The following is a 19,210-nucleotide window of genomic DNA, read 5'->3' on the forward strand; positions in this document are numbered from 1 at the left end:
CATGACTTGGGCACTTTGTTGACAGGTGAAATAGCTATAGCTCATCTTATTTATTCATATATGGAGAGCTAAAAGACATGTTATGCTATTCACATACATGTGCTTCCAAAACTAGTATCTTAGGAGGCAGGCTGAAATTCAGTGAAGTTACCCTTTAGGAAAGTGAAGAGTTAACGTCTGAATATATGTCTGTGTGCTGAGTGTCCATACATCCTGCTATGTTAGCAAGACAGGCACAAAGAGTATCTACCTCTGGACACTTTTAATTCAGCAAAGGGCTTAAAAAGGCGGAGAGCAGAGACCACAGACATCAAATAAAGCTTGATAGAGAGCAGACACTTGATACCACAAAGTAAGCTTTTAGCCAACACATTCTTAAGAACAAGTTGATTAATTGCTCCTGTCAGATCAGGAGTGGACCAGTTTGTTGGGGCCATCTTCAGTAGACATAGCTTGATACAATATACCTTTATGCCTTTTCTCAAGTCAATTCCTGCAGATGATCAGTAGAAACAGGAATGTAACACAAAAACGATCTCTCTCCCATATTCTAAGGCAATTGCCAATTAATCATATTTAACACTAAAAGCTTTAAACCAGCTCATTTGCCTCCAAAGAATCCAATGACAATGACTGAAGTACTACAACAAACACTTGCTGCAAATGTTTGGTGGTTCTGTAAATCTTTTCAATTCATAGAAACTAAATATGGTGTTTGTGTCTAGAAAACACATTTGGCATCACACATTAGAGTGGTCGGATAGATTTTCACCTGCTACATACTAAATGTACAATGTTTACACCTACATTTGTGGAATGTCTCTAGTCAATGTATCTCTGTACATAAACACATGGGTTATCTTGTTTTTGAATGGATATAAATAAACAATCATAGCATATGTCAGAGCCATATGACTGATTGCTTACTCTTTTTTGAGTGAGGTGATGAATAATTCAAAAGAGAACTGCAAAATAGCTGAAAAAAAATACATTTGACTTCTCCCATGAAGGTAATTGCAAGTTACACCAATTATTTGGCAGGTATATCTTAAGGCTGTGCCCAGTAGAGAAACAGCATCACACTGCTTGGTAATGATCAAGAATAAATAAAGTATAGGAAGACAAGACTGACACTCATTCTTTTTAACAGTTATTTTCTCTAAGCACGGAACACGTGAACGCATCTTTGAGGATTAAGTTCAGCATTTAAACAACCTGCAGTTTTGCTTGTCCATTTAGTCCTAATCCACAATAAATTCAATGCAAAAATCTTGACTAGTAGTTTTTAAATCAGATCAGATGTTTGACAGAGGTGTTATCTCTACTATTTATTATATTATATAATGAATTAAAAAAGACAATTCCTTTTTTTAATTCATCGTCTCAACCATGTTAAGGTTTGCAGGGGGCTAGAGCTAATTCTAGCTGTCATTGGGTGAGAGGTGGGGTACACACTGGATAGGTAGCCAATCTGACACAACCATTCACTCTCTGTCAAGGGACCCATCATGGTATTGCAGTTCTGAAATCCCAATCGCAGAGTTGTGTGGACAGCAGGTTGGTCAGAGGTCACCATCATTAGTATTGCATTCCATTTTCTTTTCCTTTCTTTTTCAAGTATACAATTTGACAAAGATAGGTGTATGTGATGGTGGGATCAGGTTATTGATACATGACTCATTCTCCTGTGACACCAATTTTGTGTTGTATGGCCTATGTCATCTAACAACAATCTCAACAACTTATGTTTACACTTCAGCCTTTGTTGTATTAATCAATCTGGACGAATGATTGGCCTGTCATTATTGTATTTCTATACAGCAATATTAAAGTTGTTTTAAAGTTCTTGTCTGTGGCTTCAATACAGGACAGGTTCAAAATCTAGACCAGTTAAAAATTAAATACATTTGGGTGATCGTATCTTTGACAAAATCTACACTATAAATCCTGTGTGCTTATTTGCTGATTTAGATATGATTAGGACAAACAACAAGAACAACAACAAGAACAAAAGGTTATTGTAAAAAAACGAAATAAATAAATAATAAATCAATTAAATATATTTTTTTAAAACAATTAAATATTTATCTGTGTCTGTTGTTTGTATAATTATGTCTCAAGGACAATTAAAAATATTGCAATGGGGGCTGTCACTGTGAGGTAATGCCATGTGTTAAGAAAAACCAACCCATACTGCTCATTAAGTTATAGTTATTTAAATAAAAGTAAAAAATCAAGGTACATTCCTTCAACATAAGCTACGACAATGCTGCAAAAAGAGAATAGATGTAATATATGTCTATATATTGTATTATATAATGCTCAATACTGTACATACATTTGTTTTGTGTTATTTTCCAGGGTACGTTTTTTTTTACTTTCACAAAATGCAAAATCAACTGCAGAAAAAAGCAAGGTACAATATCCAAAAAATAATAATAATAATCCAGAAAGTCTCAACAGCCAGCCAAGTAATCTTTGAGCCAGCAGTACTGATCAACAACACAGTGAGATTACCCCGATACCTTGTGGTATTTTAGGCAGTATGATAAGGAAAAAAGTCGAAGAAAAGAGCAGGGCTGACAGCTGAGGAACAGTACAAAAAGGCACAGAAGTCAACCTTCCCCATATTTGTCCCTCAGGCTCACATCGTGCAAAATCTGGTCAAACCAGGTGAACTGTAAGTTCTTTTGTCCCAAAACAGAATGAGAAATGATTATGGTAATAACCTCAACACCAGTGGGCTGCAAAACCACTACATGCCAAACTTGCCCATTCTCAAACACAACTCACATTTTTGCAAGGACTACAAAAACGTGTGCACTGCACCATCTACAATGGCTGATTTGTTAAGCCAAACATTTTCTAAATCAACATTTAAAACAATTCTGATTAAATGAAAATTTTAAATTATAGCCCCCACCTTGTTTTTATGTAACAATACAATTGATCACATTGTGAGGAGATGTCACTGACTCAGAATTAACAAAGATGGTGGGACATACTGTACCTTAGAGGCCAGGGCTTCAGCACTTTCTCTACATGTCCTCTCAATCTCCAGGTTTTCCTGAATGGCACTGACCTCTTCAATGACCATCTGTGACACTAGATGAAAATGAAAATGAATTGGTATGAGTTTAGGTGAAACGCTTAATGAAGATCTTTTCCATTGTATAATTTTGTGTTGCTCCATATTGTGAATATTAATTATTGTGAAGTCGTCAGTTCAAGACAGTGACTGTAAATCTTACTGATCACCCACATCCACAATCACTGATTTAAAGCAAAAACCAAAACAGCAAGACAGCAAGCATCAAAATTTGACACCAACCATTTAGAAACTCAAATATCCTTTTTACAGAATACACTGTCAACAGTAAACAAAAGATACTGTCTGTATGGACACTATATACTATTGTATATTGTTTCTTAAAAAATTGAGAACTATTTTGACCAATTACATCAGAAATAAATATAATTGCTGCTTGAAATATATGGTGTTTAATAGTTTAAATAATAAAAACAAATAATTCCACTGGTATTAGGTTTTTTGACTGATATTATTGTAATACTTGACAAACAGCAGTTACTGTTGCTTCTGGCAATTTGAACTGAATATTGCGTTTGATATGTTCATCAGTGCATAATTTTTATTGCTCACCATTGGGTTTTTATGCAAATCTAAGTTCTCAGGTATAAAATTGCATAAAACAAAAAAATTACATTCAGTCCAGTCAACCCAGTGACCACTGACGATTTCAGTGCACTCCATCAATTAGGCCTTTGTAACCACGTGATTAGATGTAGTCACTTTCAATAAAATGCATACAGTAGGATTAGGAGTAAGAGAAAGATTGTCTGTCTAATGGCACAACAAATAAATCCTTAGCAGAACTCCAAATATGTATGTCCCGGGAACACTGCTCCATTTCTATGGTGAAGCATGATGGTGCTTGTCGAAATGATCAAATCTCCAGCAACACTTACAGATTGAAGAACAATTACATGTTGATCACGGTATTCATCAGGGTGCTGGGGGGGATTGTCAGCAACAGGGACAGGAAGACTGGTTTAGAGCTGAGGCAAGGGTTAATACAGAGAAAAAATATGTGGACACAGTAGAAAATTTTTAACCTTATTGTTAAAAAACAATGCAACAGCAATGTTGTCAAATAAATTAAATATAGTAGCCTCTTTGGCCAATTTAATAACAACCACGTCTTTTGTTTTTACTACAGACTTTCTTTTTGGCATTTATTGTGATAGTGAGGAGCGTCCAGGCAGTTTGGGAAATAGAGAAACTGAGAGGGTATGACGTGCAACAAAGGACTGCAACTGGACTCCTAAACAGAGATGTGGCATCCACTGTATTAGTGTCACATTTGGCCAATCTCAAAATGAAAAAACCAACAGATAACAGAAATAAATCACTGGTCAATATTCAATGTCAATACAAACTTAAAAAGTCACTTCACAGCCATTCAATGTGGTCTAATTGCCATAAAGGAAAGCACATAATTAGGATGTTGTAAATGAGTGGGTGCATACCTGTGAATTCTTATTTTATTGCACGGTTAATTGAGAAAAGAATGTTGTAATACTTGACACTGAAGTATATTTCTGCTTTCTATTCTGCCTGCCATCTTAGCAGCCTCAATGGTGAGTGACCTATGTACATCATTATGATTTGAATTCAAAAGGAAGTGAACTAAATGTTACCAATATATCTTTTATTGAAATTATTTTCCCTACCTTTTTATTTTCTTCAGCCAGGGTCAATGAGTATTAAGTATAGACTGAATACATACAAAAACAATTTCAGAGTATAGGACCATGAATATTAATTTATGTAGGCTTTTTGTTCAAATGATTCATGTGATGTTGTACTTAACCCAGGGTGAAGGGAAACGTTTGTCTTTAAGTCTTATTACTTTTTACTACTTTTTACTACTGCAGCATGTAGAATCATAGGACTGCACTAGAAAAGCATGCGTGTGGAGCCTGAATTTTTATTTGGTAAAACACTGTACAGTGTTTATTCATACAAACCGACTTGTCAGCTTGTGTGAGGACCGCTCTGTCAAAAACAAATAAATCCAGTTTCTTCAGATCGTGAGAGGGTAGGAGGAACAAGAGGGACTTTTGTGTTCATCCATACATCCAACAGTTTATCACTGTCTTTGCAGAGTGAGTCTGCTGTAGCGAGGAGAAACAATGGCGGACTGAGCGCTTCAAGCCAAGGTTGCTGTGCGCAGTGTTTGGGCCAAGCCTGCAGCGGGACTGTGTCCCTAACACTCAAAAAGATGACAGTTTGAATGCAAATTGTTGGATGTTGGTGCATTCAACACTATAGATCACAACATTTTATTACACAGACTGGAACATGTCATTGGGATCAAAGAAACAGCACTAGGCTGGTTTAAATCTTACTCATCAGATGGATTCCAGTAGGTGCATGTTAATGATGATCTTCCATGCACACAAACACAGTTAGCTATGGAGTTCCACAGGGTTCTGTGCTTGGGCAGATTCTTTTCCCTCTAATATTATTAGGAAACACTAATAAATGTCCATCGTTATGCAGATTATACCCAGTTATATTTATCTATGAAATCAGCGGAAACTAATCTGTCGCCCTCGGCTTGCTCATCAGGGACAATCTGTTTCATACACATTCACTGTTCATGTCAACTTCCATAGTTTCTTTGGTTGTGTAAAGCCTCTTTACGGCAATGACAATTGATAAAAGCGCTATACAAATAACATTTAATTTAATTTAATTTAATTAATCAATTATTCAAACTTCAAGAATGCTTAAAAGACATCAAGGCCTGGATGTCCTCTAATTTTAAGACAGAGGTTATTTTGTTTTGTCCTAAAAACCTCAGAGACATGATAATCATATTCTTACCCAGGATGATATACCATTGGCCTCAAGTAATACTGTGAGGAATCTTGGAGTTATCTTTGACCAGGATATCTCCTTTACTTCATACATAAAAGAAAAATTTTGGAACCACCTTCTTTCACCTGAGGAATATTGGTAAAATTAGGAGCATCCTGTTTGAAATGGTAAATGGCCTGCCTCTCTGTCTCTCTCTCTCTGTAAGGTCTTAAAATTTACACTGTAAAGTGACTTGAGATAACTTCTGTTGTGATTTGGCGTTATACAAATATAACTGAATTGAAAAGTACTTGCCTCCAAAAAACAAGAAAGTGTAAATATAAAAAAGTGCACCTCTAACAAACACATGTACCAGAGGGTCATATACAGTAAGTGTACAAAAATGACCAAAAAGTGGATTTTGCATGATATGAGCACTTAAAGGAACTCTTAGAGCATGAGGACATTTTGTTGCAAACTGTGAACCTGTGAACTGTGGACCATTCAAGAACTGGATTCCACAAAACAGGAAAAAGTAAAAAAAATGGAGGGAAGGCACTTCCAACATACTTGGTATATGTCTACATACACCAGAGAGTCCTATATGTATACAAAAATGACCAAAAAGTGTATTTAATGTGAGCTCTTTAAATATATCAAATAAAGAAATTGTAGTAGGCAACAGTTACAGTTTTAAAGTTTGAATTTATCAAAATAGCCAGTGTACCTGCTTCCACCATACTAGAAACTGTGATGGTTATGATTCTTCTGTTTTGGTCTCCACCAAGTCTTAAGAAAAATGTCAGGCCACTAAACGCTCACATCACTCTGGTATTTGGTGTAGGGGTGGTAGTGTACAGTGTATTTTAGGGTGTGAGCACTAAAAGTAGCGCCCAGCTGGTAGAGATCTATACACAAACCAAACCAACTAAATAGTCTTTAAAAGCTCCACAGAGCTGAGGAGAGCTGCAGAGTGTGTAACACTGTAAATATGATAATATTGATTTGTACAGATTTAACTAAATCTATGTCCTGCCACGTAACTAATTAAACATTGTGGCTGAGCATGGTAGAAATTAAGCATTAGTGCCATTGCTGTGCATAATTCCTGTCCCACAGTGACACCTAGACATTTCATTAAGAACTTGATAAACCCCTGCGATGCGCAATATACACATCCTCGGGCGCCCTCCGCATCAGTCATTTAGTAGCACTTAGCTGTTGGTTTTCATCCTTAGCCTCTTCTCTGATCCTCTCTGACTGTCTCCATAATGCCGTGGCCACACTCAACAACCTACAAAGGAACGCCTTGAACTAAATGACATGTTAATTATAATTACTGGTAGCCATGGTAAATAAACAGCGGTGGAAGTGTTGAAAGTGTATGAGCACAAGTCGACAGGGGTTCTGACACGTCAGAATTGGCAGTCTTAATTGTAAGTTTCGGCCTCCCCATCATCAGCACTCCATCTTTTTTCTACCCTCTTTTTTTGTGCCTGTCTTTTTTCATCCTCCTCTCAGGAAAGACAGTGATTACCCCTGTGCCGACGTGCTGCATAATGGTATCAGCGCCGCCAACAGAGCATTGAATTAAATTGTATCTGCAGCCGCTGTGAAGCCTTGATGAGGGGGGCAGATGCCTTTGTGGTGTTATCATTATAACACAATGGTCATGTTGTCATCAACCTTGCCATCCAATTGAAAAGGCATGATTGTGTGTTGGGGGCTTTTTCTCCTGTCCTCCCACTACCTACACTCTGCCACCCCACCCCACAAAAAAAACCTGCCGCCCCACCCCCGGCCGTTTCGTTGTGAATAGGAGCAATTTTCTAAGAGCTATGAAATCACGTAATAGGTCCTAATATGCAGCTGCTTGGCACAGCGAGGCAGCCTCTATTAACGCGGAAGTCAAACACAATATGTGTTTTGGCTGGAGAATCGCTGAATGCACAAGTGCGGGCCAGATTTATACAGATGAAAATCCACACAACTGTCACCATTACAAAGACAATCTATTTGCTCCATCATCTGACATGTGGTGCCCTATTTCACACTCTGTCTTCACTAAAGTGGTCATAGCAAAGCATTCATCCTGTAAGGAAAATCATTTTGCAAAATTGAATGTTAGGCCAAAACATTTGAAACATATTTGTAGTGTTGGGAAATTAATACATTCATGATAAGGGCTGGAATAGTGATAGTGCCTTTACATCTGTTCTGGTTCACAACAAGACATTTATTACAACATAACACATGTATATACTTTTTATTGTGTACAGTATATAGTTAAAATGGATATTTTATAGGTATTGGTAGTATATGTACCATCAGTAACATCAGTTGGTCTTGTTGGTGTTGGGGTAGACAGGGCACTCGGCACACACTCTCTCTCTCACTCTAGAGCTACACAGCAAACTACGACACACTGTGTGTTCTCACACAGTTCTGTCAATCACAGTCAGTGTTATATTTCTCCCATGCAAACATACATGAACATTAAAACCATCAGCTGGTAGTAATGCTGTGGCTGTTCATCGTATATACAGTGCTCAAAAAATTAAAAGAACCCTTTTTAATCAGAGTTTAGCATCAAGTTAGTTCAACCTTTGGGATATTAATCTGGTCAGCGACGTAGCAAAGAGGGTAGGCACATCAGTACGTGCCATTGTCAGAAGGTTTGCTGTGTCTCCCAGCAAAGTCTCAAGAGCACAGAGAAGATTCCAGGAGACAGGCAGTTAATCTAGGAGGGCTGGACAGGGCCTGCAGAAGGTGCTTAACCTATAACCAGGACCGTATCTGCTCCTTTGTGCATGGATCAATAAGATGACCACTGTCAGAGTCCTACATGACATCCATCAGGCCACTGGTATGAATGTTTCTGACCAGACAATTAAAAACAGACTCCATGAGGGTGGCCTGAAGGCCAGACGTCCTCTTGTAGGCCCTGTGCTACACCGTGAAGCTCGATTGGCATTTGTCATAGAACACTAGAATTGGCATGTCTGCCACTGGGCTCCTGTGCTTTTCACAGATGAGAGCAGGTTCACCTATACACACGTGACAGACATGAAAGGTTTGGACAAGCTGTGGTGAATGCTACACGGCCTGTTACATCGTTCAGCATAACGGGTTTTGTGGTGGGTCAGTGATGCTCTGGGGAGGCATATCAATGGAGGGACACACAGACATCTACTGGCTAGCCCGTATAAATATCCAGCATGATTTATTTCCCCATTGAAATCTGTAGTGTTTTCAGAGTGCGGGCAATGTAGTAATAAACTGGTAAAGTGACTTTGAAACACAGAGATTATTAGTAAGTGCCCAGTTTAACAATGATACATGTATGTGGAAAATAAAAGGAACTGCTAAACTGTATTATTTACTTCACTTTAGAGTTTTTGGTTTCCAAGCATTTGTTGCTGAGTCACCTCAGCGGTAAAGGTTCAAATATGAAGGCATATGATGAAATATTGAGCCTGTGTATGGATACAAGAGAGAGAGACTTACCTTCCCTGTACTGTAGTGATAGCTGGAGGTAGATAGGTAGGTTAAGGAATGCAAAGGTCCTCCACTAATGAACACACCTTTATCTTAAACCTTCTTTTTGCCATTCAAGTTTAACTTCTAAATCATTTGCACAATGCTCTAGTTTATGGGCTACGAACGGTTGGTTTTCACATTGTGCAGTCTACTGCACATCCACACTGGATTGTCTATCCACGGCTTTGCCCAGTTTGACTCTGATGTTGGCCACTAGGACAAATCAGCAGCAATCACCCCCAAGTGAAAACGTGTTTCTAAAATAATACAAATAATAAAATGTAAATGTGTGTGTGTCCTGCATGTGTGTTCATCCAGCAAAGATAAACCTACCTTGCTGGAACTCACTGAGCTTCTTGATGGCATCATCCCGTTCCTCTTCCAGCCTCTTGCACTTTTGTAGCAGAAAGAGAGAGAGCAGCTTTAACAGAATCTCTGTTCTTTAAAAAAACATTCATCGTTCCATTGCCAGTGTGTGCACCAGCACAACATAGACACAAGCTAATGGATTACAACATATCAAAAGAGAAATGACATACAATGCAGAGCTAGGACTAGGTGATAGGCTGCTCCAATCCATCATCTCACAGTGTTGCATCTGATGCTGACATTGTGTTACTTTGATCACTTATTTTACTTTTCTGTTTTACAAAACATGTATGATTATTTTGTTAAAGGACAAATGAGGAATTACATTGATCAGGTGGTCTTAATGATGTGATGAAATAGGATCAGTATGAGAAAAATGGAATGCCAGCCATGATCAACAGGTGAACACACACAGCCAAGACTGGTCAGCGTGCCCATTCTAACCTGTCCACCACAACAACAAAATCACCAGGTGGTGTTAATGTTGTGGCTGATCAGTGTCTACTTTATTACTGCTACCCCTACAATTACACTGTTAAACATATTGTAATTGTAAGGCCACACACAAATGTAAACTTGCTATCCCACAAAATGTTTTAGTATTCAACAAAATAAATGTAACTAATTAAAATATAGTCTAAAAAGGGGAACTGGTAACTAAGATAACTAGAGGATAAGTAATATGTAATACCAGCTTGAGATATTTGAGTTTCTGAAAATGCTGCTAGTGATGCATTTCACTGAGTGTTTCCATATTATGCTTCAGTACCACAGCCCCATACACAACAAGCTGTAGCGGCGTGTGTGTACTGACGACTACATTTTTCTACAACAATATGAAAACTAGCAGGCTGTGTGGGAATCACTGCATATTCAATTATATTCATCATCTCAGATGTGGTCAGAATTAGATTACCTCTACATATTAACACAGTAACTGACTTATTTGAAAACTTGCCTCCATGGTTGCTGTCTCGTGCTTCCACTGCAGGTCTTCATACTCCTGTAGGGCTGTGGGGAGCAAAGGATGCCAGTAAGCCATCTTCACTAGTCAATCACAATAAAGCAAATGTCAGTGAGGAACACCATATTCACATGTTCCTGTTTAAAGCATGTGATAACTTCTCATTCAGTGACTACTGGGGCTTGTGTGCTGTGTCACCTGACTACTACATGGCATGTGACACAGTGTTTGCTCTGGGTGTTACAATAGTTTGGAGAACTGTGGAACAGCTTTCTATCATAAATGAGCAGATAATCACTAACAAGATAAGATGTGCCAACTACTACAGACAAAACTGCTGCCTGTTTTAATATGAGGGAGGATTTTACAGACTCAGCCTGACATCAGCTGTTTGTTCCAGCAAATAAGACCCTTTACTGCTGGAGCTTAATGCTGAATACCCAAAAGAACCTCTGAGCACACACTGCACAGATCAGCGAGGTGACTGTGTCCTACTCGAGAACCTTTCTGTATTGTTGTTTGAAGGTGGTGACCGCTGCAACACTTTTGCATTTTGCTATTTTGCTAAGACTATTTACATTAAACCAACACAATTTTAATATATTAGACTCCTATCTGGCACATTATTCTAGTCTAAACTCTTAAAGAGAAAAAGCCAGGTGTCAACTGCAACATTCATTAAATGAATTGAAATATTATTAATTATATTAGTTTTTATTTTCATGTCACATTAGTCTGAATATTTAAATGTACGGTCGAATAAAAATTTGTAGTTAATTTGTTTTTTATGTGTACAGAGAAGCTGCGTGGGTGTTGCTGGGTATGCAGTTATTCTAAAACACTTCAGTGTTTGGCAAGACCAACATTTTTTGCCTAGTTATGTTATAATTGTAGTGTGTGTTTAGATATCGTTCTCCCTGAACAACAAACCATTCAAACAGCAAGGATACCACCATGGTTAAATCATATGTAACCAGACTGTTCTCATGAAGCAAAGAGATTTTTCAACCACACCACTGTTTTCTCAGTGTTTTTAAACCAAGAATAAAAAACAATAGACTGTATCTTTAAACCAGCATTAACACTTCTTCATCCATAGGGTTTTTCAGGTTAGTCCTTTTGTTGCTGCTCTCTCAGCTTGAGCACCCACCTAATAACACTCTGTATGCTGGCTTGACAGCAATACCAGTGTTATTATAAGTCAACAGTGACTAAAATGGTTTGAGATTTAGTTCATTTCATGCGAACCTGCAGGACTGTAAAACAAGAACTGTGATTCCAGATTACAATGTGCCATAACATACACTCTGCACTGCAGTATCCCTACTAGGCATAATGTGATAACTTGACTAATTTTGTGGCTTCTCTCTCTCCCATGCTTCTTCTTCTCTTCTTCCTTGCCTCAAAGCTGTTTGTTTCCAATATGCACCTACTGGTTCTACCCACCTTCCCAGTATTTTGTCTGCTCCCTGCTGTTCTTTCCTCTCTCCTCTTACCACTCACCCTGACCGGCTGAGGCAGATGGCCGCCCACCACGAGCCTGGTTCTGCTGGAGGTTAGTTCCCTGGAAGGGAGGTTTTCCTCTCCACTGTCCCCTTCTACTGTAGCTTCTGCAGAAGTGGGATTTTAAGGTCTTAACCTTACTACGCAAAGAGCTAAATAGATCAACTTCCATTCATTTGCCTGTGAGGTCCTAAATGAATGTGTGTTTCATCTAATCCCACATGTTCCAGTCCAGTAAAGTACAGTTCAGCGCACAGAGAGGAAGAGGACTCGTGGATCCTCGGCCCAGTTTTCTGACTGCAGGCTACATGGACTTTGACCCTGAAAACAGAAAATCCCTGAAGTTGGGTAAAAACCACCTGAGAAAGAACTCAGATCGGTTTACTGAGATAAAAACGGATCGGTCTACACTTAGTTCATGAAAATACTTTAAATAACAATAACTTTGTGGTGTTACAAACAAACTTTAAATATTTGCTTAAACCCAGGGTCCAACGAGTGACTTGCTGTCCCCCTGTGGGACCCTCGTTCCCTCGGACGGGGCCCGTCCACACCTGGCTGCTCACCTTGCTGTGACAGCTGATCGACGACGCTCAGTCTCTCCAGCTCTTCTGCAGCCATGGCGACAAAGTCCTCACCGCGAGCCAACAGGAAGTGCTCCCTCGAGACACACCTGTGAGGTCAAGTCGCTCGCGCGCGTGCTGCAGTACGGGGGGGGGGGGGGGGGGGGCACCCTGCAGTGTGGGGCGGGTTCACGTGTTGCGGGTTGTGGATCGGTCAGTAAATACGTGTGTGTGCTGATGGATCCGTTGTGGATCAGGCTCCTGTCACTACATCCCATCAGTTCCACCTTTAAGCTGCAGCTTCTGTTGCAGTCTGTAAATGTGCTGCCCCCAAACCGCCTTTTTCTACCTAATTGGCACTCAAAGCGCTTTTACGCAGACATTCCTGGTGCAACTGGTGGGTGAGAAAAAGCAAAGTGAAAGGGTCAGATCTCCAGCAACACCTGCAGATTGTAGAACACCTTTATTATAAGACTGATATGCTGGGGCTGGTGGCCTTCATTAGAGTCTGTATGGAAGTCCACATTTTAGTCACAATCTTTGAGAGCAAACTTCTACATTTCTATTATCACCAGCATCAAATCCTACTCTTTCACAGTGGAGTAGTGTTACTTTCTACTGTTATTACCATTTAGAGGTAGTACATTAGTACTTCTACTCCAGTAGAAAACTGAAAGGGCACATCTAGTTGTGGAGTATTTTTATGTGCAAGTACTTTGTAATAAGAATTAATTACAGAAAGGTTGCATAACAGCTGTACTTTCTTCCTTTGGCAGATTATATCTCGAAAAACTAGAAGGTCTGCCTTGATTTACTTGAACATAGTTGTAGTGTAAATGTGTTTTAGACAAAGAGGGCATACTGTAACATGCTGGACTCAAACCAGTGATGCTGCAGTGATGTGGTGTAACCATCCAGTTTAGCTTTTCTGTGAATGACTTCTCTTTGCTAGAGGACCTTTGTTTCTACGGCTTTAAAATACTCCAAAGGTGTTTTACTCCATTCAGGTCATAGAAGAAACATATGTGACCAAATCAAGCTGTTGTTTCTTTAAAAGGTCTTAAAAGGTCATGTTGAAAAATTCCTTAAGACTAGCAAAGATCTTTTCGTTTATTTCCAGTTTAAGGTTGGGTAGAAAGTGAATTGTGCATGGCATCATTTTTCAAGGACAGCCACTGTGCCTTCTGTTGTTGGCTATTGGGATCTTCCTGTTCCTCCTAACCTCAGTGCTGCTGTGTTTCAGGAATGTTCAGGAGATACTGATACCCATGTACCCTCTCCCATCAAGTCTCACAATGAGGTTTCTTAATTGTTCAGGGAATTCTTTACCATGCATTCATTGTTAGACACAATTTTTTACTTAAGTAGAGGATAAAGGAATACTTCTTCTAACAGTGAAAAGAGTGGCTGTGAAGCATATTATCCTTTTATGTGGCAAGTCATGTTATGTGTGTTTAGTGTTGTGCTTGTGCAGGATTCACCAGCCTGCAGTTCTTCACAGGAGTTCGTCATCAAACGGGAACTAGCGTCAGGTCAGTACTTCAAGCAGATATATGAACGCTGTGTTTTAGCTGATTAGCACACACAACACAGGCAACACTTGAGCAATGTTATCTTACCCGTTACTCACTGGATCCATTTCACAAAGCAAATACATGTACTTCCTGTTTCATGCTTGAGAAGCTGGCAGAGGGAGCTGTGCATCTGCCCTGTAATATTTGTTTCCCATTAGCAAATGGTGTAGATTTTTAATGTGTGTGAGGTGCACTCAACTATTGATGGTTTATATCCCATATATCAATTAATCATATCAGCTGCACTATATGGATTCTGGAGAGGAGGTTGGACTGCTGTTATTCCTCTGGTTCCTTTTTCAGAGATCTATCCACATACAATCTACAGGAGGAAGCCAGAAAAAGCATACACTGATATACAGAGTGATATAAAGGTCAGGCTCAACAGTTGAAAAATACATAACTATTATTAATTTTATCAAATGTACATAAACATTGGCTTAAGGGCGAGACTCACCCGTGAAATACATCAGTGATGCAGATTTAAGAAATCATAGTGTAACTAAGATCAGAACACGAGGCATGATTTGTCATAATTTAATTTATTCATAGACACATAAACTCACAAAATCATTATGGTTGCACAACAAAGAGATCTGCAGACAGAATAGAAAGTTTTATATATACCTTTGTCTACTCATCTTGTAATACAAATCAAACAACAAAACACAAACATCCACTGTATGGTTTTCAGGGTAAGTAGGAGAAGAACTAGAGAGTCCAGAATAGAGAAGAAAAAGTCAACTGGGGTACAGGGAGCAGCATACAGCACATCCTGCTTGTGGCCCAAGTTTGTCTGTCTGTGGATATTGTGAACAGTGACATGAGAAGATGTAGTTACTAGACAACTTGAGGCCACGGACATGAAGAGCTGCAGCACTGGTTGTTCATTAAATGCACAACACAGGCAAATATCATTTCCGTGATATTTATAATATTTACTGTGTAAAGGTAACTGGTGTTATTTTGTTGACCATCAATTCTGGACACATCAAGGTAACATCACGTTGGATAGCTCCTCTTGTTAGCAGATAATGAATAGTAAATCACATTTATTTAAGAAAACAAGAGGGAGATCCAAAAGTAACACAAACCAATACATAAGAGCTGGTCTAGTACTGTAAAGATATGTTTACTTACAACCACATTTTCCATACATGACTTCTGAACACAGATACGCTACAGTACACTTATAGAGAGGGAGATCATTGCCCCGCTGTAACTCAGGGTAGGGAAGAGTTGGGGAGGTTCTTGGGTGAATTTCTTCATTAAAAGGAAATGAATATGAGGTGATGAGAACAGTGGAGAAAGAGATGAGGTTTGGGATGAGTGTAGGTTTGACAACACTGGTTGAGTTCTCAGTGAGATGAAATAAAGTAATAAAAGGAGAGGAGGATGGTGGGTAGAAAGGTTAGCGAGTGTGCCTCAGTGACGGGCTGTGGACTCCCTGGGATAAAACTCAGCCAGGGTGCTTTGAGGAATCCTTTTGAGCATCTCCTTTGGAAAGATTCGCAGCAGCTGCCAGCCGATGTCCAAGGTTTCGTACACCGTTCTGTTGTCGTATGGGCCTAAGAGCGGGGCCACAACCAACAGGTTGGTTAGCATCTAGATATCAACTTAGGTTGTCACACATATACACAATATTCAGTGATAAAACTGTAGTAATGGATTTTTGACCACTTGCATATACACTACAGCTTAAAAGTTGGGGATCACTTGCACATTTCTTTGTTTTTGAAAAAATGAACAAATTTTTATGCAATTAACAAACAATTTTATCAGATTATTTTAAAGAAAAGAAAGATCGACAGGCCTATTATTAGCAATTGTCATTTCTCTGCATCAATCTTCTGGTATGGCTGCTAATTCAAGTTAATAATTTTAAAAGGCTAATCGATTATGAGATTAATTATTGATCATGATTATAACTGATTATTATTGATAATCGTTTTGCAATTGTGTTGCACAGCTGAGAACAGTTGTACTAATGGAGCAAGCAAGGGAGCATGGCATTCGTCAGGTTAGTTTAGTATCTTAACATCAACAGCTGTTAGAGGTTCAGAATGGCCAGAAAGAAAGAACTTTCATTAGATACCTGTCAGTCTAGGCTATTCAATGCTAGAAATTGGGAGGGAAATTAAAATTTCTTATAATGCTGTTAACTACTCTCTTCTAAGAGCAGCACAAACAGGCTGTAACAGGGACAGAAAAAGGAGTGGGAGGCCCCCATGCACAAATTTGCAAGAAGACAAATACTTCATGATTTACTCCATTCAGGTCAAGGAACATATGTGACCAAATCAAATTGTTGAATGATAAAAAATTCCTTCTGACAAGCTTCTTAAGACTAGCAATGAAATTTTCAAGAATTCATGGCAGAATTGCCGAGAAAAAAGCTGTATCACTGGAAGAAGGTGTTGTCTACAGAGTCCAAGTTTTGGATCAAAAAGAACATCATTTGTGAGACACAGAACAATGAAAATGTGCTAGAACAGTGGTTAATACATTTAGTCAAGCATGGTGGAGGCAGCGTGATGGTGTGGGTGCACTTTGGAAGTGGTTAAATAAGATATTTGTATAGAGTGGAAGGGACCTTGAGGAAGGAAAGCTATCAAAATTGGTAGCTTAGGTCTGCCTGGCTGTAATTGCTGCAAAGGGTGTTTTGTTTTTTTATGAAAGAAAAGTTTGAACACATTCATGATTTCTATCAAAATCATTATTTCCCAAACTGTACATTGTGTATACATTTACATATTATCACATCAGATAAATATGAAAAATGTGTTGTTTTGTAATTAAGCAACAGACAGGGAGAAACAGTATTGACTAGTGTTGTGAGTTGTCAAAATAAAACATTCACTCTCCTTGGTTTTGGTTGCACAATGTAGCCCTGCTATTCCAGCTGCCAACTTTATTTGTTTGCTTGGCAAAACACATACATGTCTGTGCCTGATCTTTTTTTCTTTTAATATGTTGGACATTACCCAACTAACTTTAAAACACTGCTTGTTTGAAAGCTGTGTGACTTTAAAACCTTCCGTTATCCTCCAACCACCTGTGAAGATGAGTTAGAACACATTGAGAGCACATGCGACCAGTTGTATTTTATGTTTTTTTTTTGTTCCGCTCTTTCGGTGAGTCATCAAAATAGAAGTTTGCTGTGATTTATCAAACACCAAAAAAGCACATACCCCATTCATCAATTCCTGCACAAGGACATAGTTAGAGATTTAATTTCCCCTTCTTTTGTCATGGTCAGGTTACCATGTGGCCAACAAGAATGCCCCAAAATACACAAACACTTTACTTCAGCACGTAGAAAATCATTCCAACTTGGCTTAACCACATAATTTGAGTCATTGTAAAGCCACCATATGATCATTTCCAATTTTGGTGCTTCCTAGTGGAAGTGGAGTAGCAGACAGCCACGCACACTACTACTGCAATTGCTTCCCTCTGTGACCTTCTATTTCATTTTAGTTTTTTCCCTGACTTTAAATTACTCATTGCACACTAATGACACAACCAATCTCTAAAGTTAATTTTACAAGCTTTGGAAGTCCTGCAATACATATTTCTTTAATGCATTTATTTCCATCTTGCCAAAGTGCTATTGGTGATTTAAGTGTTTTCTTTTCAACAAATATTTCAAATTCAGTAGCAAAAGAATGTTACTTTGTGCTCTGCTGCTTTTACAGAAATATTAAACATGTCTTAAATAACTACAGCAATACTTTGGCTTATATATGTATTTTCTATGTATCTACATGTTTTATTTTAGTATCTACACTCTCTCATATTCTATTTTGCCTGCTTTATTTGGTGTTTGATTGTGTTTTGCAATTCTAATAGAGGTTTTTGGCTTTATATAAAGCACACTGAATTGCTTCTCTTTGAAAAATAAAGTTTAAAATACTTTTCTTTTTTTTTTTCAAAAAAGTTGGCACCTGCACTACTTTGATCAATGTTACTAGTATAAAAAGGGCTAAAAAAATTCTCTCCATTTGCCCTATTTTGTCTTGCTGTGATGACAAATCACTCATGGAATCTTTTGGTGTTCAAGAGGAAAGATTGAGAGGCAAGCCCAAAAATATACATGCACCATGTTTAGTCATTTAGTCATTTTTCAAGAAACAGAATTCTTGGGCCACAGTTTTATAACTAGGAAATGGAGTGAAATGTAACCTACAATATAAACCTCACAGAACACAACTTACCACTGCCAAGGAGTTATACTTAGAATCCACTATAAACTCTCAGATTTATTTGCATCTATTAACACACTAATATACAAGAAGTAAGTCAAGTCTGCATTGTGAAGAGGCAGAAACAACAAATCTCCTATATTAGGTATGGTGGCCAGCTAACACTTAGACTTACCCTTACATATACCATCTCTATCTCACATATGTGGAAATAAGGTTCAGATTTTGTCATTCCTTATTCTGTTAGCATCTTCTTACCCTGAGCAATGAAGTTCTTCTCAAACTTCTGTAGGAACTCCAGGTAGAGCAGATCATCAGAGGTGAGAGCCTCTTCTCCTACCACAGCCTTCATGGCCTGGACATCCTTACCAATGGCATAACAGGCATACTGGAGACAAGTAGAGTGATTATTATTAGCATTGATGACAATTCATCAGATAGTTTTATGTACATCTTTAAAAAAAAAAAAAACTCCATAATTTACATTAATATTTGTTCTAAGCCACATATGACACCACAGTTGATCATCCATCAAGCAAGCAAAACACAGTGTCAACGCCAATTAATCAACTTGAACCTGCAAATTAACAGACCCGTGAGTTCTCATA

At 38.5% G+C, this 19,210-nt stretch overlaps 2 protein-coding genes across 2 annotated transcripts in view; both read right to left on the minus strand.

Annotated features, from left to right (window-relative positions):
• shtn1 (shootin 1) overlaps positions 1-12,909 on the minus strand; it is a 30,338-nt gene extending 17,429 nt beyond the window's left edge. The window contains exons 1-4 of the mRNA XM_026356351.1: positions 12,827-12,909; positions 10,752-10,804; positions 9,758-9,818; positions 3,011-3,105 (exon numbers count right to left, since the gene is read on the minus strand). Coding sequence (XP_026212136.1) covers positions 3,011-3,105; positions 9,758-9,818; positions 10,752-10,804; positions 12,827-12,881 — 264 coding nt within the window. The 5' untranslated portion in view covers positions 12,882-12,909. The remainder of the gene's footprint in view (positions 1-3,010; positions 3,106-9,757; positions 9,819-10,751; positions 10,805-12,826) is intronic.
• A 2,011-nt stretch (positions 12,910-14,920) lies between these two features.
• Positions 14,921-19,210, minus strand: part of atp6v1ba (ATPase, H+ transporting, lysosomal, V1 subunit B, member a) — a 32,638-nt gene continuing 28,348 nt past the window's right edge. Inside the window, exons 13-14 of the mRNA XM_026356352.1 lie at positions 18,861-18,990; positions 14,921-15,965 (exon numbers count right to left, since the gene is read on the minus strand). Coding sequence (XP_026212137.1) covers positions 15,823-15,965; positions 18,861-18,990 — 273 coding nt within the window. The 3' untranslated portion in view covers positions 14,921-15,822. The remainder of the gene's footprint in view (positions 15,966-18,860; positions 18,991-19,210) is intronic.

Source organism: Anabas testudineus, chromosome 15 (genome assembly GCF_900324465.2).
Source record: "Anabas testudineus chromosome 15, fAnaTes1.2, whole genome shotgun sequence".
Classification (NCBI taxonomy): domain Eukaryota; kingdom Metazoa; phylum Chordata; class Actinopteri; order Anabantiformes; family Anabantidae; genus Anabas; species Anabas testudineus.